Source organism: Crocodylus porosus, unplaced genomic scaffold (assembly GCF_001723895.1).
Source record: "Crocodylus porosus isolate Cpor-Errol unplaced genomic scaffold, CroPor_comp1, whole genome shotgun sequence".
Taxonomy (NCBI): domain Eukaryota; kingdom Metazoa; phylum Chordata; order Crocodylia; family Crocodylidae; genus Crocodylus; species Crocodylus porosus.
Window position 1 is genome coordinate 4,908,553 of NW_017728936.1, and position 27,326 is coordinate 4,935,878.

At 42.4% G+C, this 27,326-nt stretch overlaps 1 protein-coding gene across 2 annotated transcripts in view; it reads right to left on the minus strand.

Moving 5' to 3' along the window:
• The window catches only part of ZBTB44 (zinc finger and BTB domain containing 44), a 45,082-nt gene extending 20,989 nt beyond the window's left edge, over nt 1-24,093 (minus strand). For both annotated transcript variants that reach the window (XM_019547008.1, XM_019547009.1), the window contains exons 1-2: nt 24,072-24,093; nt 6,273-7,341 (exon numbers count right to left, since the gene is read on the minus strand). In XM_019547008.1, the coding sequence (XP_019402553.1) occupies nt 6,273-7,290 (1,018 nt within the window). In that variant the 5' untranslated portion in view covers nt 7,291-7,341; nt 24,072-24,093. The remainder of the gene's footprint in view (nt 1-6,272; nt 7,342-24,071) is intronic.
• Between the last annotated feature and the right edge of the window lie 3,233 nt (nt 24,094-27,326).

The window sequence follows — 27,326 nt, forward strand, 5'->3', positions numbered from 1 at the left end:
GGCCCAATGCCAGCTCTCTCTGTATGCCTCAATTCCTTCCATGTCATGGGCTTTGTGCTTGCAATTCTTCCTTCCATTGCAGAGAACTATATTTTCTTCTTCCTTGGCCAAGGTCTGCTGTACCCCATGTCCTCCAGTGCCCCCATTTCCTCCAACAATTTTTTTTTTAAATTTCTGATTGGGAAAAATATTTCAGGGTGTCTTTTAAATTATGCTGGGGCCATGGACAAAGCCAAGATGCGAGTGGGAGATGTTAAGGTGGAAGATGTTAATGGTTGCCATCAAACTTTCTTTTGGACTTAGAGAAAAAGTTACAGCCCCAGAGAAAGGTGGCACGTGCTGTGCACTAAGGAGGTAAAGAGGCACCACCCCATCAGTCCTTCAGCTTTCTGATTTTCACCAGAAGCAGAGAGAAGCCATTTCAAAATTCCTCCACTGCATTCGGGGAGATGGACAAGGAAACAAAGAAACACCACAGAGCTGAATGGGAGACCTTGCTCTGCGAGACCAAGTAGCTGTCACTGTTTTGCAGCATCATTCTGCATGCACCCTGCTGCAGGACTCCTCTACTCAAACTTTATAGTAGCGAACGTCTTAAATCCTGTATCCCTTGCCAGTTTGGTCTTATGGCTTTAGATATTTTAGGAAGTGCTGCATCCTGAACCAGCTTATGGTCCAATTACATATAACCTGTTACTAAGCTTAGTCCTACTATTTAAAGATATTTTAAATCATAAGTTCCCTGCACCACCCTAGCTGAGAATCACTGCTCTAGTAGAAAGATCCCTCTGTGATAAGCTATGCAGTTTATGACCTGAGACCAGACCCCGTGTCATATTTCCTCAGTAGAGGCAATTCATTTTTCCACGTCCACCACTCACATATACCGAGTGCTGCTGGCAGTTTGTTCTCCAGAGAGGTCGAGTTCACTGTGTCTCCTTCACCCCACCATGCAGCAGAGACTGACTTTTTTGACCTTTAGAGATTCTGTAAAGCCCGACTACTGGGACAGGCATTAGGAGATGGCTCGAGAGAAGAGGACTTTAATGGTAGGGGGTGGAACCTGATGACTAACCTCCACCAGACTTAAATGGGAGTAGGTCCATGGCCATCCGCTCTGAAGTATAACACTAGAAAAAACAAGTCCCAAGAAAGCTTACAAAGAGACTGAAAGGAAGTAGGCAGATACCAAAAGAAAGATGCAGCGCCACTCATGAAAAGGAGACAAACCTGATGGGAAACATCTCTGACAGCCTTCTGAAGATAAAGCTCTTAACATCAAATTTAAAACCCTAATATGGTACAGCTTAAAATAAACTGGAGCTATTGTTGGGGGTGCGAAATTAGATGTTATACAATCTGTAAAAATAGAGAGATTCATTATTGGCTTATTTTTCTCCTTCATGGTAAAGCCGACTCAAAATCTACCACAAAAATAAGCATATTTGCTCTTGGAGTTTTCATACAATACCCTTATCTCTGTAATGGAACTGATCTTAAGGAGTTATGAAAATGTCTTCTCAAACACAGCGAGCGTTGCTACCATAATGACTTATTTATAAAGCTCTCCTGCTTGTATCTCTAGCATTATAAAGTACTCTCATGCACTGAGTGATACCAAATATAATAAACTGCAAATGAATGATTCTTGTAGTTGCCTGAACAGTGAATAAGGGCTCTCTACAATATCAGAAAGACAGGCAGGAGAGCTTTTATAAATGCATTATAAAGTACTGAGATAAATATATGTAATTTTATAAGGAAAATGCCTGTATTCAGGGAAGAGAAAGCTGTATTTTAACACACCTCTCTGACCCCATTCACTACTATAATATTACTGCAAAAGGCAACACCTCTTCAGGAAATAAAAGGGGATTGACATTGATGTGCCCTGTGCTGCCACTATGTGTATTATACTTCTGGTAAAGTGGAAATCCTGCTCTACAGCAAGAAATTTGCCTTTCGTTAGGGGACAGCAAAATAGGCCTATAATCAGGATGTTTAATAGCACTGAGCAAAGAAAGTTAAATGTAAATTCAAAGGCAATTTTGTTTTGTGGTCTTGGATCAAATTTTTTCCATTGTGTCTGCAGCTCTCAATGTGTAAGGCACTGGATCAAAATGTAGTTCTACAGACATTTAATTTTAAACATTACGTCTGGTTAACAAAATGGTGTTCAACAAAACACAATTCCTTCTTCTTAGTAGGATAAATATAAAATGGGGCACCTACCCTCAGTGACAGAAAACCCAGCCACAGCAGACAGTAAACCTGCCAGCAACTATATAGCTACATCACTGCAAGCTGATACTTCCTTGAACCTGGGTGAGCAAAGTTGCTCGTCAGCAGATGTCATTTTATAGGTAATGAATCTTGACTAGGGCAGTGGTTCTCAATCTTTTTAGAGTCAAGGAATCCCTTTATAGGCTTGAGACACCCTCAGAAAAAGGAAGCTCTTAGTTTTTACTCATTATTTGACTAAAGAAAAATAATAAAACAATTCTTCTGTTGCAAAGAACTCAAAAAAACCACAACAGTTCTTTCAACACTATGGATTAGGGATGTAAACAATTAAATGGTAATTATATTAATACTGTTCAACAGGCCTGTGTGACGCTTCGGTCCCTGATTCGATTTGGCAAAGATTCGGCCATTGAATCTCCGAATCTAAATCGAATCAGAGGACCCTTTAATCTCTCCAAATCAAATCGGAGAGATTTGGAAAGATTCAGTGATTTAAACACAGCCACAGCTTTACGTGTTTTTTCTACATACCTCTAGGTAGCAGGGGCTCGTGAGTGCTGCGATGGTGGGGTGCATGGAACATCCCACAGAAGCGTGGGGGGCTCCCCAGCACGCTCAGCCGCAGACCCGGAGGTGGATCAGAAGCACTCCTCCCCCCACTCGGTGACTGGTGCCTCCTGGGTCTGGGGGGTTCCCCTGCAGTCAATCACTGAGTGGGGGAGGTGTGTGGGGGGGGGTCCCCCAGTGTGCTCCTTGTTGGACCCGAAAGTGGACCGGCAGTACTTCCAGTCCACTTCTGGCTTTGCCACCAAGCATGTGGAGGGCCCCCCACACACTCCTGTGGGATGCTCCATGTACCCCAGCATCACAGTGATCACAAGCCACACTGGTACCTCAAGGTATGTAGAAAAAACATTTAAAAGGTGTATCTATGGCCAAATCGTTGATTCTCCAAATCAGCATCTAATAGTCAGATTCAGATTTGGCCAAATCGAATCAGGGACAGCGATCCAAATCAACTTTGGGCCAAATCTGAAAAGAATAGGGCCTGCTTCACCTCCCTCCCCCCACCGTTTAACCTTTACACCCTCCCCTTCCCTCCCCTGGCTCAGTGCTGCAAGCTGTTAGGGGAGTAGCTTCAGCAATGGCAGCCCAGAAGGCAGTGTGGATCTGGGCTGTGGCACTGCACGGCTGCCGTTGCAATGAGGGAACTAGCAGTTACCTGGGGGAGTGGAGCTGGCCCAAGTTGCACAGAGGAGCCGGCAGGTCTTCAACAGGAGCAGGTGCAGTGGTTGGGTTGCCATCATGTACTGCAGGGGTGGGCTGCATGGAGCTAGGCACCCCCCTTTCATAGCACACACAGGCACTCCCACCTGCCAAGATAGTTGTGCCATGCCATCCCCAGGTAGTGCCTCTAGTTTGCAGGTACCCAGAGCTGTGAACAGTACCCCCCCCCCCCAAGCTCTGGCAGCTGCCACTCTGCAAGGACCCGCAGTGGTTCTCCCAGCCTGGGGGCATGTGGTAGACAGACATGCCACACAGGATCACACCTGCAGCATCCACCTGTGGGCTGAGTGCCCTCTGCTAGGAGCAGTGGCATTAGGGCAAGCCCTCAGTCAAGAAGGAGGAATACAGCACTGGCCCAGCTGCTGGTTTCATCGGGAGAGGAAGGGACTGCACTGCTCCTTCTGCTGCAGGACCTTTTAACCGATATAATTACAAGAGGTCAAACAGGCAATTTTTTAAACAATGCTTACACTCCTACTATGCATTCCCAATTGACATCTCTAGGTTTACCCTGTGAATCATGTATGCACGCCTAGCAGTGCTAACACTGCAGGGCAGCATGCAGCACCTTTGAAAGGATCTCAAACACCCCAGGATGTCACTGCAGCCTGGTTGAGAATCACTGGACTACAGCAATCTTTAGCAGGGGAAGGAATTCAAGTGCACACCGTAAGAATCTGATTGCGGGCCAATGTTTCCATGGCTTCTTTGGTTCAATTTCAGCATCCCCTTAAAAAGGAATTGTTATATTACTCCTTGGAGTCCCTTTCTCTACGATCTAGTCCTGGTTTCACTCTTTTGTTCTCATTCCTGCTACTGGCTTACGATAAAAACAGTTGTCTTCAAGCTGGATGCACATTTTTCTGATATTGCTATTTTTGCTCGTTTTAAAACAGATGGCATCTAATACATCCCTTTCCCCTGAAACTGTTCAGAAATAGATTATACTGTTTCCTTTAGATCTTGACTTGGTATAGTTTATTATTTCAGAGTACCTGGATACGGTGAACAGAAAACAGTAAAACTCCCTCTTTTTAGCTGCACCTGTAGCCTTTCCCCCCTTCCCCGATTGCTTCCTGTGACTTGTCCAATTTTGTTTGTTGCAGTTCATATTTTTCTTACTGATACAGCGATCTGGTTTCCTACTAGTGTTATGTTCATTTAATGACTTGCACCATTGATCTCATGTCTTTAGCAATTTCTTTTCTAAGTTACTGCGGTAACGAGTAAAGGCCTGGGGTCAAATTGCAGCAGTTCAGTGAACAAGTATGTTTTTTTGGCAGCTTCCCAGAAAACAAATGTCTTCTCTCCCTTTAATTTATGAACTACACACAAAATTCTTTTGCAAATTAAGTACAAGAAAATTAACAGTGTTTATTTAGACTGATCGCACATTCCTCTGTTTGTACATACTGCCCAGAGGACTCACAAAACCAATGCTTGTAAAGTCCAAGGCAGGTAACACACTTTAGTTTGGACAAAAGTGTTACCATTATAAAACGTCAACACATAAACCATTCAAAATAATAATACACAAAAATAGTATTACAGAAAAGTACTGAAGCACATGCTAACATGTACTGAAGTTCCTGTTTCCTTAAAGCAATGGTATAAAGGAAACAGTATGCTTACAGTGGTCACACATCTCACCCTTCCAAGGAGGAAATATCAGTTCCTACTCTCTCCAATGAAGGCATGGCACCAGACAAAAACTTTAGGGTAGAGTTAGAGTACGGGGCTACATGGAGAATCTTATTAACAGCATTTAACATTTATGTTGTTTGAATCATGCAGAAACAAAGAATTTTCAACTCAAGGTTTTCAAATAAACCAGAGTTTACTGAACTAAGCCTTTAATAAACTAATGCCATATTCAGCTCAAGTCAATCCATTAATACAGAACTAAATAGACGATCTGTGCAACTCTGGCAACCGTACTAGGAACGTTACAAATTGTCTGTGCTTTGACTTATTGAGAGAGAGAACTGGATTGTTACAGTGACAACCTCTCTATGTGAACTATTAATAGCCAACAGCTCACTAGAGGCACCCAATAACAGCTTCAAAACTGTCTTTCATGAAAAAAAAGGTTACTTTTAGCTTTGCGTAGCACAAGGACTGGGATTTGTGATTAAAGCCCACAGAACTGGAATGATATGACAGCACTCTTGTTTTTGTCTGGAGTGTTAAAATGACAACTTTCCAACATGTATTTGGCGACTTATTATAAGAACAGTCACCACTGTACCCACATTGACACAAGGCCTTACCTTAAAGACACCATATTACCCCTTAACACCTACTGTTACAATACTAAAAACACCAGTCTATCCATCATGGCATCTGGATGGACTCTAGTCAAAACATTTGGTACTGTTACAAACAGAATATTCATTTGAAAAAATACTTAAATGCACAACCTGTAGTATAAGTGCCACAAGTGGCATGGGCAGCCTGTGTGTAGCATGCAGCAGATCAGGTAGAGAGCCCAGGGCAGGAAACAGAGAGCAGATCAGGCACAAGAGAACTGGAGCAGTACTTGGAATAGGCATGAGGCTAATTTGCTCAAAAAAAAGGTTGGTCCCCACTGCACTGGTGCCTATCAGAACTCAGAGTGCCAAAATACAGTTTAACCAAACTACAGTGATCTAACAGAGTCAAGCGGACTTCCTCAAATCAAATCACATCTACATGTGCATTTGTGTACATAGATTTATATTAAAAAAAAAAAGTGACTATACCTATAGAGGAAGACTGCGGGCTGATCAGGAGATCTTCCTGAACCTGTTCACTTCCAGGGACTGTCTGCTGATCACTCAGAGAGCTCTGCGATGCACTGACAGGCTGTGATACTTCCTCATGAACCTCCTCATCGCTTAACCTTTCCACTTTGACACGCACATCTTCTTCAATCACAAGAGGTGAACTGGCCTTTGTGCTCTCACAAGTTACATAATCAGTAATTCTTCTGGCTGCCTCAGATGGACCAGGCATTTCTAAAGTCCTAGAATTCTCTACTTGCTTCACCTTGTCAGACTGAAGTCTTCGATCAATTCCAAAAGGAAAAGTCCAAGGAAAAGCTAAGGAAGAGTCTACAGGCTGATTTCTGGACTCTGGGTAGGAAGCTGAAGGATTCAGCACTTGTGGGGAATTTGTCTGTGTGTTACACTTAAGTGGACTCTCAGGAGACATGACTATGTAGCTTTTGCGTTTTCTTCGGGACTCTCGGCACACAGGAATGGTTCTTTCCACCACGCTGCATTCGGAGGAAACTGGAGAAAGGCTGCCATCTCGAGAGGCAAAATTGCAGTTTGCACTGCTTTCTTGTCCTCCATCAAGCACCTTTTCTTGCTGGCTGTTCGGTGTATTCCATAAAATGCTTGACTTCATGAACTCTGAACATGTGCTGGCAACACTGAACATCTGCATATAGCTGGCTGCAGCCAACACATCGATAATATTTTCTGTGTTAATAGATAGTGTTGCTGTGTATGCATATTCCAGGAGGGGTATAAAGCCAGTTACTGTCACGTGATGCAAGTCTAACACACTCTTGCTGTCATCTTCTGCTTGACCAACAAGCTTGGAGCGAAAGAAGTCACTGCAGGCTGCCAAAACCACCTTATGTGCCCTGAAGATTTTGTCCTGCACGCGAATGGTGATGTCACAGAAATGCCCATCGTTGCGAAGCATGTTTAACTTGCCAAGCATCTCCTGGCTGTGGGCAGGTGAGTTATGAGTAAATGTTTTTACACCCATTTTTCACCCTTCTGCCAGTACTCTTTCACAATGCAAGAGGTTACCAGTGTCCTAAAAGGAAGACAAAAAAAGAAAAAAAGAAAAAAAAAATCTTTTGTCACTTACAGGAAGTGAATTTCTACAATGAGAATGGAAAGTTAGTGACTTATCTAGAGAGATTTAATATGAAAGAGTCTCTCCCCACAGGGGGCAGACTATTCCATGGGCAAGAAGCAATGACAGGATTTCACATTAAGTTACCACTACAGAGAATATATTCAGTTATTCATACTTTTGTAATAATGCATATGAAATCTGAAAGCTAGGTTATCTGAAGTCAGTCAATAATGTGAGCAATAAACCCACTCAAAAAAAAAAAAAAAAAAATACACAGATGATGACAGTATGATAACAGGAACAATTAAACCACCTTGCTAGAGTGAAAATACGGAGTTTTGGAGTGGTACCCGTGTCCTAAATTTGTACTTTTGCTTTCTGGGCTTGGGAATCTGTTGCTTACTGCTTTCAGACATAAAAAGACTTTGGGAACTGATTCTATAAACTGTGGAAAACATCTGTTTTGCCACTGTACAGAAGCAAACAGACTCCTTAGTGCAAGTATTAAACAACAGAAGACCTTTATAGCGTCCATAGTATGACTTTTCAGAACACAGAGTTCAAACAATAAACAGAAAATGTTTGGTAATAGCTAAGCTGTGTTGCTGGTGGTGCAGGTACTAACTGCCTAGAGCTGCTTTTAATAACTAGCTCTGGAATAGGAAGAAAGGCTATTAAAAATTCCGTCAAACACAATGGGTTATAAACCTCAAAGTAAACTGTGGTACGCCTACCCCCGGGGGTATGCAAGCCATCTCTGGAGGGTACACAGGAAAAATTGTGTAATGGCAGATTTAATTTTCATTATAATAATAATTGACATTTAAGGGGTTACAATATAAAATGCATGTTGGTAGGGGTATGTGGGCAGCTGGTAAATCCAGAAGGGGGCATGCAATAAGAAAGAAGAGTTTGGGAACCTCTGTTACAGACTAACCAAAGTATATACGAGTACAAGCTTGTATGGGCTGAAGCACACTTCATCAGCTGCTGTGAAAGGACGCACAAAAAGCTGCTTATAAGGAAAGTGAAATCTACTCAGTCTTCTACTTGATTTCAGACCAACAGGGCTAAATAAGACTCTGGGCAGAGAGACGATCTGAACCACTGTAGCAGCCTCAAAACTGCAAGCCTCTGATTTCATGGTGGAATCTGTTGATTGGTGACCCCCGACTGTTCCCTCATTACCAATGTGGAAAGACAGTGCACAGAGCAAGGCACAATGTGTCTAGAAGTCCCCTGCAGTGGACCCATGTCATTCCTACTGCCTCCAAAGCCTTCGGTGCTGGCAAGTGAAGGTAGAATTTGTCTCTGTAAGAGGAAACCTAATTTTTCAGACTATTTTAAATGTGCATGGTGCATTGCACTCCAAAAGAAAAATGGCTATTAGTTTTACTGTCCCTTAATGCCCCAAGCATGCATTCTTTACCTGACCAAAGCTCCCAAAAGTGGGCTGCCATTTTACTGCATATTCTGTAGGTTTCAGTCTTTTCTGTATGCTGCTTTAATCCCAGATCCCTCCATACTTAAACTGGTTACCGTCAACATCATATCTGGTTGGCTAACACTGGGAAATAACCTTTTCCTCTCATGACCATTTTTCTTTCCCCTGCAAGCACACACAGTCAGCCCCTCCAAGCCACTCCATGCAAGTGAGTCCTCAGAAGGAGCTTAATAAGGCCCTGCATAAACACAGACATGGCTCAGCTTACAACACTGGAGTCTCAAAATATATTTAAAGGGTGGTTGCCAAAGTCTCCAAGTGAATTTCCTTCATTACTCACTCACTCCATTATTAAATATGAGCCATATTTACACCTCATTTTGTCTCATTCCTGTTATTTCACTCTTCATATTGCAAACTGCTTCAGATAAAGAGAAATAAATGTTTCTCCCCTAGTCTCCTGAAACACAGGATCAGCTTACCAACATTAGATCATCACATGGCTTATCAATTTCCATAACTAGAAGTTATAAGAGGAACATTAACAATTTATGAAGGCTGAGTCAAATTATGAGGGCAGCTTGGATTTAAAGTGAAATTTCACACCACGACAGAAGGAGAAGTTAAGCACAAACAAAACACTTTTTCAAGCAAAAGAAACATATCCCAAGTCCATACTGACCACAAGGGGCATCTGAAGATCCAGACCGTCTCTTCTTACATGAATCAAATGAAAACCATATTTAATTGATCTGAGACCAACACATTACAGTAAAATCTCATAACTGCATATTATAAAGTAGCCCGGGGGCACCCTTCCCTCAGATTTGTCAGTAGCTATGGCAATGCCGCGGCACTCCACAACACTTCGGGACTATTACTGCTCAATGAACCACTTCACAAATACCAGTGTACAAGTAACGGGCTAGTCATCAGGCACAACGTAGACTATTTAGAGACAATTAATGTTTCAAACAATCATTAAGAAATGAGTAAATAATGAAACTGACCAAATATTTTATGTAATAGCCCCCAACCTCCATTTGACTGACTGCCTCTCCGCTTTGCTCATTCTGCTTTATGGTTACGAGTAATTCTGCTCCTTAGTCACCAAGTGCTGCACTCCACTCACCTCTGTCCAATTTTGTTCAGAACCAGTTCTTGTATCCCACTCCCCCCCCCACCGCGCCCCCCACAGCTTCCTCTCCCCTTCCCCTTTCATCTGTTTCTTGCTTGACCTCAATCTGATAGTTTCATAGTAGCAAGGGTCAGGAGGGACCTAAACAGATCATCTAGCCTGACCCCCTGCCACAGGCAGGAATGAATGCTGGGTTCACAAGACCCCAGACGGGCGATTGCCCAACCTCATCTTGAATTTGCCCAATGTAGGGGCAAGGACCACTTCCCTGGGAAGTTGGTTCCAGATTTGGCCACCCTAACTGTAAAATATTGCCTTCTGATCTCTAACCTAAACCTATTCTCCATCAGCTTATTACCATTGTTCCTTGTCACCCCAGGTGGTGCTGGGGAGAAAAGGGCTCTACCTATTTGCTGTTGATCTCCCCCGATGAGTTTGTAGGCAGCCACCAGGTCTCCCCTCAGTCTCCTCTTGCTGAGGCTGAACAGGTTCAGGTCCCTCAGTCTCTCCTCATAGGGCCTGTCCTGCTGCCCTCTCACCAAACGGGTGGCCCTCCTCTGAACCCTCTCCAGGCTGGCCACATCCCTTTTAAAGGACAGCGCCCAGTACTGGACACAGTACCCCAACTGCAGCCTGACCAAAGTCACAGAGGAGGAGTACCATCTCTCTGGACTGGCTTGAGATGCATCTTTGGATGCATGACAAGGCATGGCTGGCCTTGCTGGCTGCGGTCTGGCACTGGCAGCTCATGTTCATCTTGGAGTCAGTAATGACTCCAAGGTCCCGTTCCACCTCTGTGCTTTCAAGAGGGGAACTCCCCAGCTTGTATGTATGCTGTGGAGTCCTTCTCCCAAGGTGCAGCTGGTTACTAAGCTTAAGATAAAATAGGTGAATCCAGTAATATGCAATAATTGGATGCAAATTTATTACAGAAACAAAAAGCCTACTACCAAACTACATGGGATGCTGCTCTACTAACTCTTCTTTGTAAACGACTTGTGCCCACCCCTCACTGAACCACTGCCACGCAGGCAGATGGTTCCTATGCTTGGACACACACGGCACACATCTTTCCAAAAAGAAACCTTGGAGTGAAGGGAAAGGGGGAGAGGGAGGAAAGAACAAGACTACTTATACAGTTACCAAAGAGGTATAATTTGCAACTAATTTTAACGTTCTGTATGCAAAGCCTGAAACTACTTTTGGTAAATCATGCATTTTAAAATCCATTATAAATTATTCAATAGTTTCATTCTATTTTCTAACCTATGAATGACAAATGGTCATTTTGTTATTGCAGTAAGTCACGTCAGGGAATACAGCGTTGAGACAGCACACTTTTGCCTCATGTTCAACACCGGAGACGTGACAATATTCCAAAATGACACAGATTGCCGTGTCGTATTTCTAGTGTTAAGACATGCACTACCAACAGCTGATAATTCATAAGCAAGAGTATTGCATGATGAAGAGTTTAAGAGAACCATTAAGACAAAACCGAGTTTCTGCATATCGTGGCTCACTTGTTACCTGACCGATGAATGATAAGGTGCTGGAAGAGCGAATATCTTCTAGCCACAGGATGAAACAAAACAAAATCTCTGAGCAAGGACTAGGATGGCACTGTGATAAAAAACACTAATTTTCTTTCCTTTGCCAACAGCTTGTGACTGAACAGCTGGACTTCTCACCCCTCAGAAATAAAATCCAACTCACTGCTCCTCTCTCCCATACTGTATTACATTACAGTATTTCCAAATTCAACAGGTAAAACCACTTACAATAAAGCTTAAAATACTGCCTCCAAAAGCTTAAAAAAAAAATTTAATGCAGCAGCAGACTAGTGCTACCAACTTTGCCCTGACATTTTCATTAATAATTCGTGAGCTAAATTTATCCAGAGGACAGTCCTGGTCAGGCAATCTGCAGAGGTACCAGGCTGGACATCGGGGGAAATTTAGACGAGAGTGCTTCACATCAGAACAAGGAGAATCTTCCGACTTGCCAGTTGCTGGAGAGGCTGATAATAGTGGAAATTCTCTCACGCGTTTTTAAAACAGTTCAGTCTAACATGATTTTTAATTGGGTCAGAGCTGGGGCTTAAGTGATTTAAGCAGGCCTGAGTAAAGAAAAGAAGTCCATGCCTAGCAAAAAGCAGACCACTAAACATCTGAACAAAAAATATGCACCAGTACACATCTTCCAAAGTAGTTCTGCTTAGTTAAGACTATTAAAGAGGTGTATACAAAGCTTTTTCATGCGACAAACAAACATGAGAACACATCCTGCACAATACGCAATGTAAAGAAATTGAAGGTCAGACTTCAGCATTGTCTATCTTTCACATAATACCTTTTCCTTCTTACTCATCTCGTTTTATCTCCATTTCCTGGCTCAAACTATTCTCTTTATGACATGAGTTATACAGCAATCTCGTTTTTCTTTTCCATGCAGGACCATGGGTCACCAAATATACACCTGGCTTAAAGGAAGGTTCAGTTCTTGACTTCATTGTACCTCCATACAACAGAAGTGAATTGGGAGCTATTCCTTCACAAAGACACCAAATCATCCAGGATGGCAGCTGGAACTGACAAAGGTCTCCCACTTAAATGGAACTAAGTATTTGCCAGATTTGTTTTGAAACAGTTTTAACCCAGTTCAATAAACCCAGCTTAAGCCCTATTGTGGACAAGACCAGTTACAGTAAAAAGAAAGGCAAACACAGCAAGATTTCTTTGCTTGCAGTGACCTCAGCCTGCAATACTCACTCTAGCACAATGGAATCTAGGGAATGCTAACCTGTAACCTCTCAGGGCAGTGGGTGAATACATCAAGGCAGTGAGCCTTCAAGGTAAGAATGTAATATTTTAATACTCCTATCTCTGGCAGGATGGCATAGTTAAGATCACAAGCAACCTAAAGTAATTGCAATTTATTTAGTTACTGCCATAAATATCATTTACAATAAAACTCCAAATTCAAGTTGAGCAGTAACATTTACATGAAAAGTTTGGGTTTGTTTGAAAACCAAACAAACATTCAATAGGTTTAAACAGAAGTTAGAAAGAAGATATTACACCTGTGGAGATAGCCCTAATGTAATGTTTCATAATTAGCTTCTCCAAGGTAGGGCAGTTGCTCACAGATGCTATACAGCAATTCTAGTGTTTCAAAATGAAGATTTGAAAATATTGGGGCTAAGAACTGACTCACCCTAGAGCAGTTTCATTCAGATCTTTATAGTTGCATCTATTTACATTCCTTACTTTAAAAAGCCCATTGAACTTTCTATCACTTGCCTTGATTATTGATCTTTCACAAACAACCCTGATGAAAGTTTTCAAATGATGGGACAACATATGTAACTTAGTTTATAAGAGTTGAGCATCAAAGTATTTTTGTTTGATATGATTCAGCCCCAGAACCATTGAAAAGGGATTTTTGTGTGTGTGAGTGGAGGAATAGGAACAGATAAAATGCACCTTGCAAGGTGGTCTCTTTAAACTGTATCTGAGGTAACATCTCTCCCATGAGTTCCTAAACTTTTTGGCTCATGTACCTCTACCTTAAAAAAAAAAAAACTGACATCTCTTTTTCTGCACATTTATTTCAGACCGTAGTAGGCTTAAATATATTCGGCCTCTATAAAAAAGTAAATGCCTATGGAAATCTAAAATGTTAAATTACTGCCTCTTATAATTACAATGGGTTTTTGACAGTGCATCAAAAAGGCAACACATTAAAGCAGCCATCATTGTGATGTTTTGCCTTACTTAATTTACAATAAACAAATGTCACAATAAACAAATGAGATATTTTGGTATGACACTACAGTCCTGGGCTAAATTTTCTTTTTGTCTAATTAAACAAAAAACCAAACCAAAACAAACAAACAAGCAATCACCTTTAGTGAGAAGTGTGTATTAGGGATATAAATATAGTTTAAAACATGATCCGTTTAACCTCCTCCAATTATACAAGTTAAGACCCGCTTGGACACAGCTGCTGCTGGAAGCCGCTCCCTGGGGTCTTTGACAGAGGGGGAAGGAGGCAGCAAGAAGCCCCACCAGGCAGCACAGCCCACATGAGGCTGTGGGTGGCAGCGGCAGCAGGGGAGGGGCTTTCCCAGCCTGCTGCAGCCCCCAGCACGCAGGGAGGGAGGTAGCAGACCAGCTATGGGTACCAGTGCCCCTTCACCTCTCTCCCTTCCTCCTGCCCTGCCACCTTCCGGTTCCTGCTGGGGCATGTGCGGCACCACACAGCTTCACTTCCCCTCTTCTCTGCTGGACTGTGCCCTGCTCTGCACTAAATGATAAGCTATAACCAGTTGTCACTGAGCTTATAGGCTAAAATATTAATTTGTGAACTCTCCATAACGAGATCTGCAAGAAAAGTTTGGACAGACAGTGGCCAGGGAGGATATAGGTGCAGTTATGCCTGTTCCACCTCCAGGTATTTCCTATGTTGCTTGGTTTTGCTGGTTGCCATATGGGACCAGGAGAAATTCTGCCCCCTCAGCCCCCTTCCTACTACATCTGCCAGGTTTTTGTTTTTAAGCCTTCGTCAGAGGCATCGGGCGTTGGGTGCAGCCAAGGATGAGGATTTTGACGGGGTGTGTGAATGCTCCTGCTGGGGATGTAGAGCCAGAGGTTCCTGGCTAGAGGGCCTTGCCCCTCCAATTAGGGTCAGACCAAACACCACATTTGGGGTCAGGAAGGAATTTCGCCCCATGGTCAGATTGATACACACTGTGGGGTTTTTGCCCCTCTACGATTCTAAGAAAACTGGGTGTTTTGGTTGAGCTTGTGCCCGTAACTGTACTCACAAAGCTAAACCACTACAAGATGCATTGAAATCCACTTTAATTGCATGCACTAGTGTGTAGCAGTTTAACTAAATGGGTCTGAAATCACTCCATTATTGAAACTTGTGCCATTCTGTGCATACACCAGCACGCTCCAGTGCTCTCAACCTTGTTGCCTCACAGCTGGGGCTAATTTTCCACTTTGTGGAAGACAAAGATCAAACGGGTCTTGGTTTTTCACCCCACTGATTTGTTCAAAGGGTCCAAGTTGTTCACTGTGCTTAACCTGGAAGGTGCATTGGCGAGCATTTTGATGTGGTGTTGGTTGAGTCTCCCGGGCTGTTCTGTGGCCAAAAAAGAGGACACTGGTTATCAGAAAAGTCAGCTCCACAACTTTCACTGACATGCAGCATTTAAATTAAAAAGTGAATCGCTGGTTCATCAGCATGAAAACCCTCTGGGTTCCTCACGTGTAGGTAAGTCCTAGAGGAGGCAGGCAGAGTTTGCCAAGGACTTTTCTTGTTGCTGCTAGGAAAAGATCACATTTGTTGCTTCGCAGCTCTTATAGGACACGGAAGGATTTCAAGGAATCCAGACTCTCCTTTCTTGCTTTGAAAAAAACAAACTCTTTTTGTTGTTGTGAATAATGTAGTCAAATTGTTCGCAACCAGGGGACCAAATAGGATCAGATCCAGGAATCTCTTCTTAAGCAGACCCCTCAATCTCCCCACCACCCCAAAAACCCCCTCAAAAGCAAACAAACAAACCACAATCCAGAAACTGGAAACAGTTCAAAATGCAGGCAGCCAGCTGCTATTCTGCTGAAGGATCAGGCAAATTGTTTTCCTCTATCCACATTTTTATTCACCAGACCACCTCACCTCAACTTCCCTGTGGAGAAAGTAAAGGAGCACCCATGGGCCTCTTGCTTTCCAGGTCCGTGGAGACCAGGCTCCAGAACAAGGAGTTTCTAGTCTGCCGTTTCCTTTACGGGAGCCCTTCAGTCGTGGGCCTTCCCACATCTGCAGGTTTTTCCCACTCTGAAACAGCTCTGCATACATCTGTCTGTCTAGATGGGAAGGGATCTGGCAGCATGATATGGAATTTTGCAAGTTCCCCTTAGTAGCCTCAACAGATCATCATCCAACAGTAGTTGTATCAGAGGCCCTGTTTGGAGGTATGTACAATGCACTAGATTGTTATTCCAGCTCTGAAGAACAAACTAAAGGAGGAATTCTTCAGTGTAGCACCAATGCGCCAGGGTGCTGGCCCGAATATCTATCTAGATGCATGTGACAGCCACTCAGGAATCCAGCCCTTCCCCAACCCCATTTGTCACAGATAGGAAACTAGATCTGAAAAAAATCCAATGCAACACTTGCAAGGTCATATGGTGAAACTGCAGGTTCATTTGGTAAAAGTGGCTAGTATTCCTCCCTCCTCCTCCCCACAATGTATTATTACTGAGGAAATTCAGTAGCTGGGATTCTTGATTTGGCTACAGTCATTCACCTACCCATGATCGTCCAATGCAGCACAGAAATATAAACACAACAACTCATTACTTTCATTACAAAGTCCCTGGTGTACCAGGAACATTCATACATGACCTTCATAGAGGCAACAGTGAAATACATGAAGACATATTCAAGATCATGCAACCACATATTAATTTTTCATACTGCTGTTCTAGATGACCCCGCACACTTAACTGCTGACCTGGCTTTATGAAACTTCCTCCTAATGTACGAATGAGAAATAACTACACCGTCAATAGGTACAAGATGCTAGTGATATATGTTACACTTCTATCAGGCTAAAAACCTAATATATATGCCTGCTTACCTTCAGCCACAAGCTGCTGAAAAACATGATTTCTGTTTTGGTGGCACAGTGCATCCTTCAAAAACATTTGCAGAAACAAAGGAGGGTTTGGGGCCCAAACTGCCTGCAGAGGCCTAGCCACCTGCCTCTTTCAAGAAGCCTAGACCCATATGGAAACATTAGTGCAAAGAACCCAAGAAATGACCAGTACTCCCATATGCTAAGTCTATGCAAGAGGAAATTAATGGATGAATTGTCAAAGTCTTTATTGTCCATGTTATTATTGTCATGAAAATGTTACTTGGGGAATACAACTGCTTTTGCTTGAGGCTGTGGGACTACAAGAGACACTAACATTTTGTAATCCTAACATATGGAGGGGAGGGCATGGCGGAAAAATGTATAGCTTCAATTTTTTTTTGAGGTATAAAAACATGACGCTAAGGAGTGGAAGTATAAGTTATTTATTTAAAAAACACAATGTTATTGTAGCCAGAGATGGTAAACCACCTGAAATCTTGTAACAGAATAAATCTGAAATGATGATGCAGCCACATTATAAAAACAAGACCAAGACAGCAATTCTAACAGTAAAAATAAAACTAACTTCCAAATGTGAGAACATGCTGCTATAATTCACATTTCACATGAAGACTTGACGCATGCTTTTCCAGCAAGTAACACCCGAGGCCTAGTCTGTCTGTCAGGCCTGAGAGTTGGCAAGTCTTCATCTCTTCGAGACACCGGTTCTCTTTTCCTCTGCATTCTCCTAGGGACAAATGCACAGGCTATGGCTGAGACACGATATTGCTGGTAAAGGGCCCATGTCAAATACTCCAACTTTACATATTCCAAAAAACATAGCTGCATAGAAGAGAGGAAGCACATGAGGCAAATGGAATAGGGTGAGACTTGAAACATTTTGGTGTTAATATTTAAATCTCTCAAGCTCGTATCTCAGGAGCTCCCTGTCTCTTCAGATTTGCCGAGGTGAACAGTCAACCATGCTCTGGCTTGTCACTCACTCACTCCCTCTCAGCAGCCTAAAATCTGAAAACTGCAGCTGAAAGTAGCAGTCATGTTTCTGGCCAGCATCCCTAAGGATGTCCAATTTGAATTTTTTTTATTTATTTTTTTTTTAAAGAACAGGCCTGGGAAAGGTTGTGCGAGAGGCCTGTAGTCTTGTTGGGTGTCTACGGCAACATACTACTAAACCTTTCTAAGCAAGCAGGCAAGGGAAAGTTTGGACATTTAACCTACATTTTCTAATTTCAGTATTGGATCTCATCCATGCTTTTACCTAGAGATAGATGGTATACTCCCCCCTTCCCATCAAGCTTCTCAAAGGTTTGCCAGCCACGGTAATTGATAATTAACAATTTAAAATAGTCTTTAAAAAGAGGGGAAAGAACAAAGTCAACCACACAGGAGGAAAAGAAACAAAGAACGCTCAGGGCAGCAGACTATTTCTACCTCCATCAGGCTGCGGCAATGATGGAAAACATCAGTTTGTTGCACATTCTGGAACGAGAGCGCCCAGGCCTTCCAGAAATGGGAAGAAAGCCCACGAGTTATGCAGCAGACATTCTGTTAGCGTACAGACAGATTTGCTAGATACATGGAAAGTGTGTCAAATGTAACAGAGAGAAGAGGGGAAACAGACCATTCCCGTAATACTAAAAAATAAATAAATGGAATATTAAAATATAGGAAGCCTCATCTTTTGCCACAGGAATGCATAGTGATCATATGTGAAACCAGATTAAGGCAGTGTCTGCACCTCAAATAATTCTGCCTACATTGCACACATGCTGTGCATGCAGTGCACTCTTTCACCACTTGAGGCACCCTGCACATTACCAAAAAGTCACTGAGGGTACCAATTGTTTATAAATCGCGATGATAAGAATATATTAAAAAAAAATTTTTCAACCAAGTTATCAAGTCCATGTGAAGCCATGGAACTATCTAGATTTCACATTTGGCTTAAAAACGCTACCTGCAACTCCCACATTTGGGGAATGTGTTATAACCAAGTTCAGCCACTGGAGGAGTCCACAAAGCCTCTCCCTTTTTCTTCACTGCTAGATAGGGGGTCAGAACCATTCCTGTAATATGGATGACTACAGAAAACAGACACTGAGTGAAAGCAAGGAAACACTCCCTCCTCCCTGTTACACCCAAATATACCATGCGGTTTGCGTTCAATTTTCTTCCCCTGGTTGCTCCCCCCTTGCACAAAGATTTGTAGGTACACTGACCTGTTTACCATCCTAAGCTGTGTCCCAGAAGACTTGTAGGTGATAGTAATAGGATAAGAAGGTTGGGTGCGGTATGGTGGAAAGGAAATCCACAATCCAAAAAAGGTTGGAATAGGGATACTATCCAAGACCACCAGAAGACGAAAAAATCTGCACTCTTATAAAGCCATATCAATTCATAACTGCCACTTCCAGAAAACAGTGAAGTTCCCCACAGATATCAAATGAAGAAATGTGACAAATAAAAAGGAACTTGTTGCCAGGCTGTGCTCTACACTGCAGTTTTCTTCTGCAGAGTGCATCAGCCTGAATATTCCTGAATAAGCCCTGAGATTCAGAAAGAGTTCTTCAAACCCCTGAAGAAATCAAACATCACCTGCCCAAACCTAATGATTCCAGGTACCAAGGCCACATTCATTAAGTACACCAGCCTTGTACTTGGGAAGTCTCGTGAGGCAATTCATTCAAGGAGGAAATGCACATTAGCACATTTCTGGATTTATTATTATCCTTTGTCTTCTTGTAAGCCACCTTTATTTCCTTGGATTTTCTTTTAACACTGATCTCTGGTCTGGACAACTCCAAGCTTTGCACTTTGTTTTGAACCTTTGGTTTTGTTGCAGGAATGCTGCACCAGTTGCATCTCAGACCAAAAGAATCAAATTGCTAAATGCCTACAGCTGAGAAACTAGAAGCCTATTGCCCACAATAACAGTGCCACACCAGACAGATGAAAAGTACATAAATTAATACTGAAGCAGTCAGTTGATCAGACGCAATAATTTGGCTGCTGTTACAGCTGGAAGATGTGTGGCCATAGAAGGCACTGACACATGCACCACTTATAACAGTTTAAAGTGTGGTTTAAATTTGAAGCAGACAGACATACGTCTGTTAAACTGATATAAATCCACCCAGAATGGTTCAGAAGTGTACCTGGAAAATACAAGTACTATTCTGAACTGATTCAGTGTGTGGACAACCAAGTATTTTGTGACAGGTCTGGTTGGTCCTCTAGGTATCCCACACCATTGCAACTGGCTGGTCTGGTATGCAGCCCAAAGTCTTAGCAGAACTCTTAGAGTGGTGCCTCCCTTTCCCCTCCCCTTCCACAACAGACTTACTAGCTGCATGCAGCTCTTCAAGCTGCCAGGCTCCTTCCCACCTACGTGCTGTGCTGTGGCTGCGCACATGCATGGGGTGTATCAGCCACATCAGGCCAACTTCCGATTCAGTCAATTTTCGTTATATTGGTGCTGATCCAATATCAGACCGATGTATCGGTGCACCTCCAATGGATTCCTATTTGAAATCTCTCAGTTTAATTTTGTGAATCATGTTTACATACCTAACAGTGCTAACATTGTGAAGCAGCCCATGGAACCTCGTGCCATGGGACCATGGTTGAGAATTGCAGACATAAAGGCTTAAGACCAATCTGTCTGGCATACTGCAATATGACAGCAAGGGTTAAACAGATCCAATTCATTCACGGTAATGGTCAACCTTAGAAGCAAGTCCTAGGATATGTGGAACAAGCTGTAGATAACCTAATCACCTGAGAGATTTGTAATTGGCTATAAGGAGTGCTGGAATAATACTAATACTGATACCACATTAAACAGCCACAACTTCTAGTCCAGACAAAACTGAAGGATTAAGGCAGATCAATTTTTAGGTATGTAAACCATGGCACTGGTGCTTTCATTAGAAAAAGTCTGAAGTGCTACAATTTTAATCTGTTTAATTACAGCCAAACTAGGCACTCTCTCCATTTTCAAAGAAAAGCTCTAGTTTAAAGAAAGGAAGGTAGTCAACAACATGCAAAGATTGTTGCATAGTCATTTTATGCTTGATAGCTGCCAGATATCCTCACAGCACTAGCATGCCTTTAATTTCATTTCTCAAATATTGAATAGTGAAGTTACAATTATCTCAATTTAATATAATTTCTAGACCTTTCAAAGATCAGTAACTAGATACAATGTAAATATTATTTCACATGGAATTGCAAAAACTTGGGAAAAACAAAGGACGAAACCACATGCCCAGCAAAACCACAACGCTGCAGATATGTATAGTAATTTGCTACACCCAGACAATCAAAACTCTTATTCAAGAGGCCAGCAAGAAAAATTCCCACTGTGCATTTGTTAGAATATGAATGTATGGTATTTGAGATGTCAATTAAATCAATTACAGCTTTACAGCATTTCTTTGCTATAATCTTGATAGAGGGTTTCATATTTAAAAACCAAGCAACAACCTCCCCCAATAGCGTTCTATCCAAAATATAACAAATACCAAAACCTCCCCCCACCCCCGGCCCCAACATATAAATCTATCACGTTTAGGGTAATTAGTAACCAGTTAGTAAGCACTTCAGTGCCAAAATTCATATTAATTAAAATATCAGTTAAACTCCTAAATTCAGAAGTTTCCAAGAGGCTCTACTGAAGCATTAGATTGAGAGGACTATACCCATAATTTCCAACTTAGTCAAATGGATAGATTAATGGACCTGCTTGCTTCCAACACGCAGGTATATTTTAATGTATATGTCCTGTAATATATTCAGCTAGGACACTTCACCTTGATTGTTAACAGAATACTTTCACAGCAAAAGCACTTGAAATTACATACGGCTTTATTTAAAGCAACCAACAACAAAATCTTGACCTTTACTGTAATGTTAAAATTAAAAATAATATCAAAACATAAAGTTATCTGGTTGGGCACATACTTTCTTCCATGAAGGAGAAAGAAAATTCCATTTGTCTTTTTGGATGTATAAAGATGCGCACGAAAATTCACTTCAACAAAGTCTGACTTTTTGCTGGTATTATAGCATGACAAAATTGAAACTTGAGCAACTGAGGATTTGTCTAGACAAGAGCTTTACCTCAATTAAACATCCGTTTAACTGGAGGGAACACGCATTTGTAAACGTCAGTCTAGACACTCAAAAGCATTTGTTTAGGCATCTACAAACATATTTACCAATTACAGTTGGCTATCAACAAACTTTAATTTTTTCCACCTATTTTGAACCCCAGATATTAATCAAGAGAAGGATATTTTTCAAAGCTTCCTCCTCCCCATTTTGCAATTGCTCAAAAAGTGCAGGGCAACTCTACTTGGATTTGTCCGAGGCATTCGACTTAGTAGCACATGACATTTTTTAATTAAAAACTTGCATGACACAGCGCTAACAGAGCATGCACTGAAAGGATTAAAACAATTCACTGACCAATCAAGATGGAGCTGTTAATGGAAGGAAAATAAGCAACAGAGAGGGAAGTTTCTAGCAGTGTCTTTCCCCTCCTCCCTGCCTCTCAGACCCATTCTAGGTTCAATGCTAATCCATTTTTTTTCCAATGGTCTCTAAAGACCATATTTCCAAGCTGTAGTCCTCAGACCCTAGCCTTACAGAAAAACATAGGTAAGTGGACTGAAAGAGGCCATGCACCACCAAGCTCTTCCAAGTTAAAGGCCTGAATATGTTCCAAAAATATCAGGAATCACTAATCAAATAATGTATGAACTCTTGACTGTTAAACTGGCAAACAGCCAGTACTGGTAGGCTAGCACATTACAAGGAGGACAGGTAATTGTTGAACTGCCCCGAACTGCTTGATCCAATGGTCACAATCAAACAAAAATACCCTTTAAGAGTTAAAAATGCAAGGCAATACATTTGGAAGCAAAGATTGCAGAGTTTATGGAAAAAATGGGAGGCTTTGCCTTGAAACAAGCAATTGAGAAGGGCTTAGAAGAGGGTATGTATAATTGCCTCAACTTAAGGTTTCAGAGCAATTCTGTTCCAGAATGAAGTCTTTGGATGTATAAAAAGGGCAATGCCAAGTAGAAGTAGAGAAGCAACCTTCCCTGTGTGTATAGGGTTGGTAATAGCACAGGGGTGCACTGATAAAAGATTTTTCTGGCTGATACCAATGGATGATTATTAACCAGCCATATCGGCCGATATTGATCCAACAGCTGATATGTGCAGCTGCTTGGAGAGTAAGTCTGTGGGGGGGAAGGCGTGTGGGGGGGCTCCCCATCACTGTGTGAACCCCTGGGGGAGGCATGGGGGCATATGCCCCCCAAGTTTGTGTAGGGTGAGGGACGGGCTGCTCACTGCAGGCTCTGGGCTGTGAGGCAGGCCACGACTGCATTTGGGGTAGGCGGCAGTGGCGCAGGAGGGGAGGGGGGGATATGGGGAATTTTGAGGTGGATGTAGCCTACCTCGGGGCCCCCCGCTCCTACTGCCGCCACTGCCTGCCCTCTGTCCTTGCCCTGAGCACAGCCCCAGCTCAGCTCCCCCCACAACGAGAAGAGGCCAGCACAGCCCCCAGGTGCGAGACTGCAGCAGGCAGCCCACCCTTGGTCTGCACACAAATCCAGGGGGACCATGCCTACCTTGGGGATGCACGCAGTGGCGGGAGGTGCTCCACTCCCTGCACCCCCTGGATGAGCCACCCATGGCTCCATCCTGTGCCCCACCGCAGCTGGGCAGCACCTGCCTCATTTCCTCCCTCACTGTGGCAGCCTCAATCTGCCCCTCCTCATGCCCCATCCCCACCCCCACCGAATTTCTGGCCGGACACTGCTGTCTAAGCTGCCCAGCTGCATTCCTGGCCATGTGCATGGCGGCTGCATGCATGCACACTGCATTTAATCAGTGATATTATCACCTACACGGGCCAAAAAAAGCTGATTGCCGATAATAACATTTTTCCTTTTATTGGTGCAGATCTGATATGGACCGATATATTGGTGTACCTCTACTTTTCTACCTTGTCAGGTTTCAATATTTGTGTTCAGAAGGCCGTGGGAAGGCTGAAAAGCATTTAGAGAGCCAAAAAACCCAATCCAGGGAATGGTAAGCACCACACTGCAAGGCTTGTTTAAGGAGCTCAGCCTATTCTGCTTATCAAAGAGAAGGTCAAGAAGCAATGTCACTTGCTGTATGCAAGTACTCACAAAAGAAAGACATCTGAGGGTGTCTGGGGGGCAAGCTTTGCTACCCAGCTAACAAAAGCATATAAAAGATCCAGTGGAAGCAAGCTGAAAGATTTAAAACAAAAAGATTTTTAAAAAGGGGGGGAAGGGGAAAATCAATTAAAAAAGCAAAACAGAACACTTAATTTCTTAGCAGCAAGAATGATTAAACCTTAGAACAGCTTGCCAGCAAAACTGTGGACTCACCATTGCTCAGAGGCTCAGCTGCCTGGCTGATGTGCCTTGCTCATATGCTCAGGGTCAACTGAAATTCGGAATTGGAAAGAAGAAATCTTACCCAAGTTATACTTAAGCCTACCTCCCCCCACACCTTCCTCTGGTACATGGAGCATGGATCTCTCTCATTAAAACTTTGGCAGCACAGGGTCTCAGACAATGCCGGCACCTTTGTCTGTCATATGGCACCCAATTGTTTCAAGGACTGAAATGCTTTAATTTAATTAAGTTACTGGGCTCAATATAGAGATAACTCAATGAAATGTAACAGCTTCTGATACACGGGAGATCAGAAGTCATCTTATGACTCCTTTTAGCATTAAGCTATGAAAGCTCTCGTTCCCTCCTACGATTTTGAACTGCTCTTGAGGTCCTAGTATACCACAGTGATACAGCCTTCCCAGCCACTTCCTCCAACAAATAAGCAAAAGTCAGACTCCTCTTCTAGAAGGCCGCTTTTAAGAACATCACCACTGACACGGTACAAATTGGGCTCCAAAGTTCACTTTTCACCGTCATAAAAATCAAGAGGCAGCAAATTCAAATCCTTGCTGATATTGTTTTGCTTGAACAGTAGAGCTGAACTGGTAAATTCAAGTATCCAGGTAATATCTTTTAAGTAGTCCACAAAACCTTAGTGGAATTTCTCACTATTTTCTGAATTTTCTAACATCTGAAAGTTGTATGGAGATTAGACTGGTTGATAAACTAACTAATTTTATGCAAGATGTCTGTATTTACAATGATAAATAAACACCCAGTGTCTGCCTTGATTATACTGACTATACAAAATTGCTCTCTCCCCCCAGGTTTGCAAGCTTCCCACTAAAGTTTACTAGCACAAGGTTTTCTTTAACTTTGAGCTCACATAGCTTCAAGTGTTACTGTAACTACACTTGAAGAGGATTAGTCACTCACTTGCCAAAGTACAGGCGGAAATACACTTCTAACGCAACAAACTGTAAACAAACGGTTAGGATCACTATTCTAGATGAATAAAAGCAGCATATAGTTCTTCTCTTCATTATTTATACTACATTTAGTGCCCACCTGCACTGAGATACTCAGAAAAAATAATTTTTTAAAAGGAGATACATGAAACCACATTAAAACCTGTATGGACCAACTCATTTAAAATTAGTCACTTTATTTCTGAACAAACATACCCACAAGGATTTTAATGCTGTTTTTAACTAGCTGACCTCAAATTCACACCCTTCATTAATTCAGATTAAACTTTGCACAGGCATCCCTTTATATGCTAACTCTTACTCCAATTTCATTGTTTGGACAATAAGCACCACTAAAGTCCATTTCATTTCTGAGCTTAGATTTCATAAGTTGTTGCTTTGAAATAGTCTTATATTTGGGTAAATAAGCTATCTTGAATACAAGACAATTCCCCCATTAGATTTCATTTATGGAACACCTATACATTTGTTATAATTTTCCAGGTATAGAATCCAATTCAAGGAAGTTTGCCTTGAATTTATTCCTTCCCACTGCTAAAGGAGGTAAAATAAAGTGCGTTGGGGGGGGGTTAAGTCAGGCAGCCCCTTTCCCTCTGCCCTCCAACTTCTCTCCTCCACCACATTACTATCAGAGCATGCTCTCCCTGTGCACATGGAACTGAGGGGCTCATTTGAAAACACTGATTTTGAAATAAAGATACCTGTAGTAATCTGCATATAGGCAAACTACTCAAGGTATTCATAGACTTAGTTCATCTAAAAATGATGTGCATTTACTTTTCAATTTTTTAAAACAAGCTGCTGCAAGTTTTATCCCAGGTACTCAATAACTACATGTTTAAGCAGCACTTTTGTATCTACGTATCAATAGTACAAACTATGCACAGTATTAGTCCAGAGCCAAAAGGCTCATGATTTATCATATGGTTCTTTGGGCTGGGCCCCAGTAGAATCCACAGGATTTCCAGCCATGGTGACCCCACAGCCCAGCGTTGCTCAGTGCAGGTACTCCAGATATCTCCCCTCTCCCTGCCAAGGGTCTATGGGCTAGTTAGTTCCCTACTCACAAATGGAACCAGGTGTTCTTGCCACAAGTCCTGGGATCCTCCAAAATGTGTATGCAGATGAGGTGTGGGGTGCCCTCTTGGAAGGAGGGAACACACTAATCACATGTGACAGGCTGAGAGAAGGGATAACAGGGCCTCTCACCCATACAGAAGTTTGGTGACATTTGCAACATATAAGGCTGGTGAAAAAGTAGGAATCACTGAAAATGAGAAAGAAAGGTGCTGCTCAGCTGTGGGAGTGAAGAGGAAGTCAAAATTTATTCGAGGCAGTGGTACACCATGAGCTGAAAAAAAGAGTCAGTGCTGAGCACAATGGGCACTACACATCTTATTCAGACAGGCTGCACTAACCTATCCTTGTGGAAGGTTCCCATCCGCATGTTGTCCCAGTATGGGCCGTGCACTTTTACAAGCATGCTTAGTATTGGCTGCATTTAAATCAACTTCATAATTTGTTTTCATTATTAAGCACATGCTGTGTCTGGCAGCAGTTTCATGACAGGCAATTAATTTAATGCAGTAGGTTTTTCCAATACGTGAATAAGATAAGGGGCTTTCTCCCCCCTCACCGCCCCCCTGATTCTGATCATGGGAAAAAGACCTCACTTTATAGTTGAGTAAATATGATAACCGTTTGGTGTAGAAATGGCACCACACAGTTCATTCAGATTAGCACATAAAATGAACCTATAGGATGTTCTCTCTCTCACCCACACACACTAAAGTGTCAACCAACATGCAACAGGAATCACCGTACACTGTGTCAGAAAAAACCTCAAAATATTAAGTTATTCTGCCTAGCGTCTCCCCTCTCTTCCCGATTTTTGTTACGCTTTTATACCAAATACTTCAGCCACTTTAATGATAGTGAACTGGGAACACTGAGGACAGTTCTGAAAGCCAGCCCTGCAAAAAACAAATATGCAATACAGTGGAGGGAGATATACAAGTCAAAATTCAATTTTGTTTTCTTTTAAAAATGCAGCACAATCATTGCAAACAACATAGAAAGCTCCCAAATTTTCCACATGGCAATAACTTTTTAGTAAAACAGTAAAAGAGTTTGAGCCAATTGCAGGAAATGATTTTCTTTGGTTATATATAGGGTTTCAACTAACATCAAGTTTAGAAGCTCCAAGCACAAACCATTCAAACTTGTGTGACGGTGGACCTTGCCTCTCTGTATC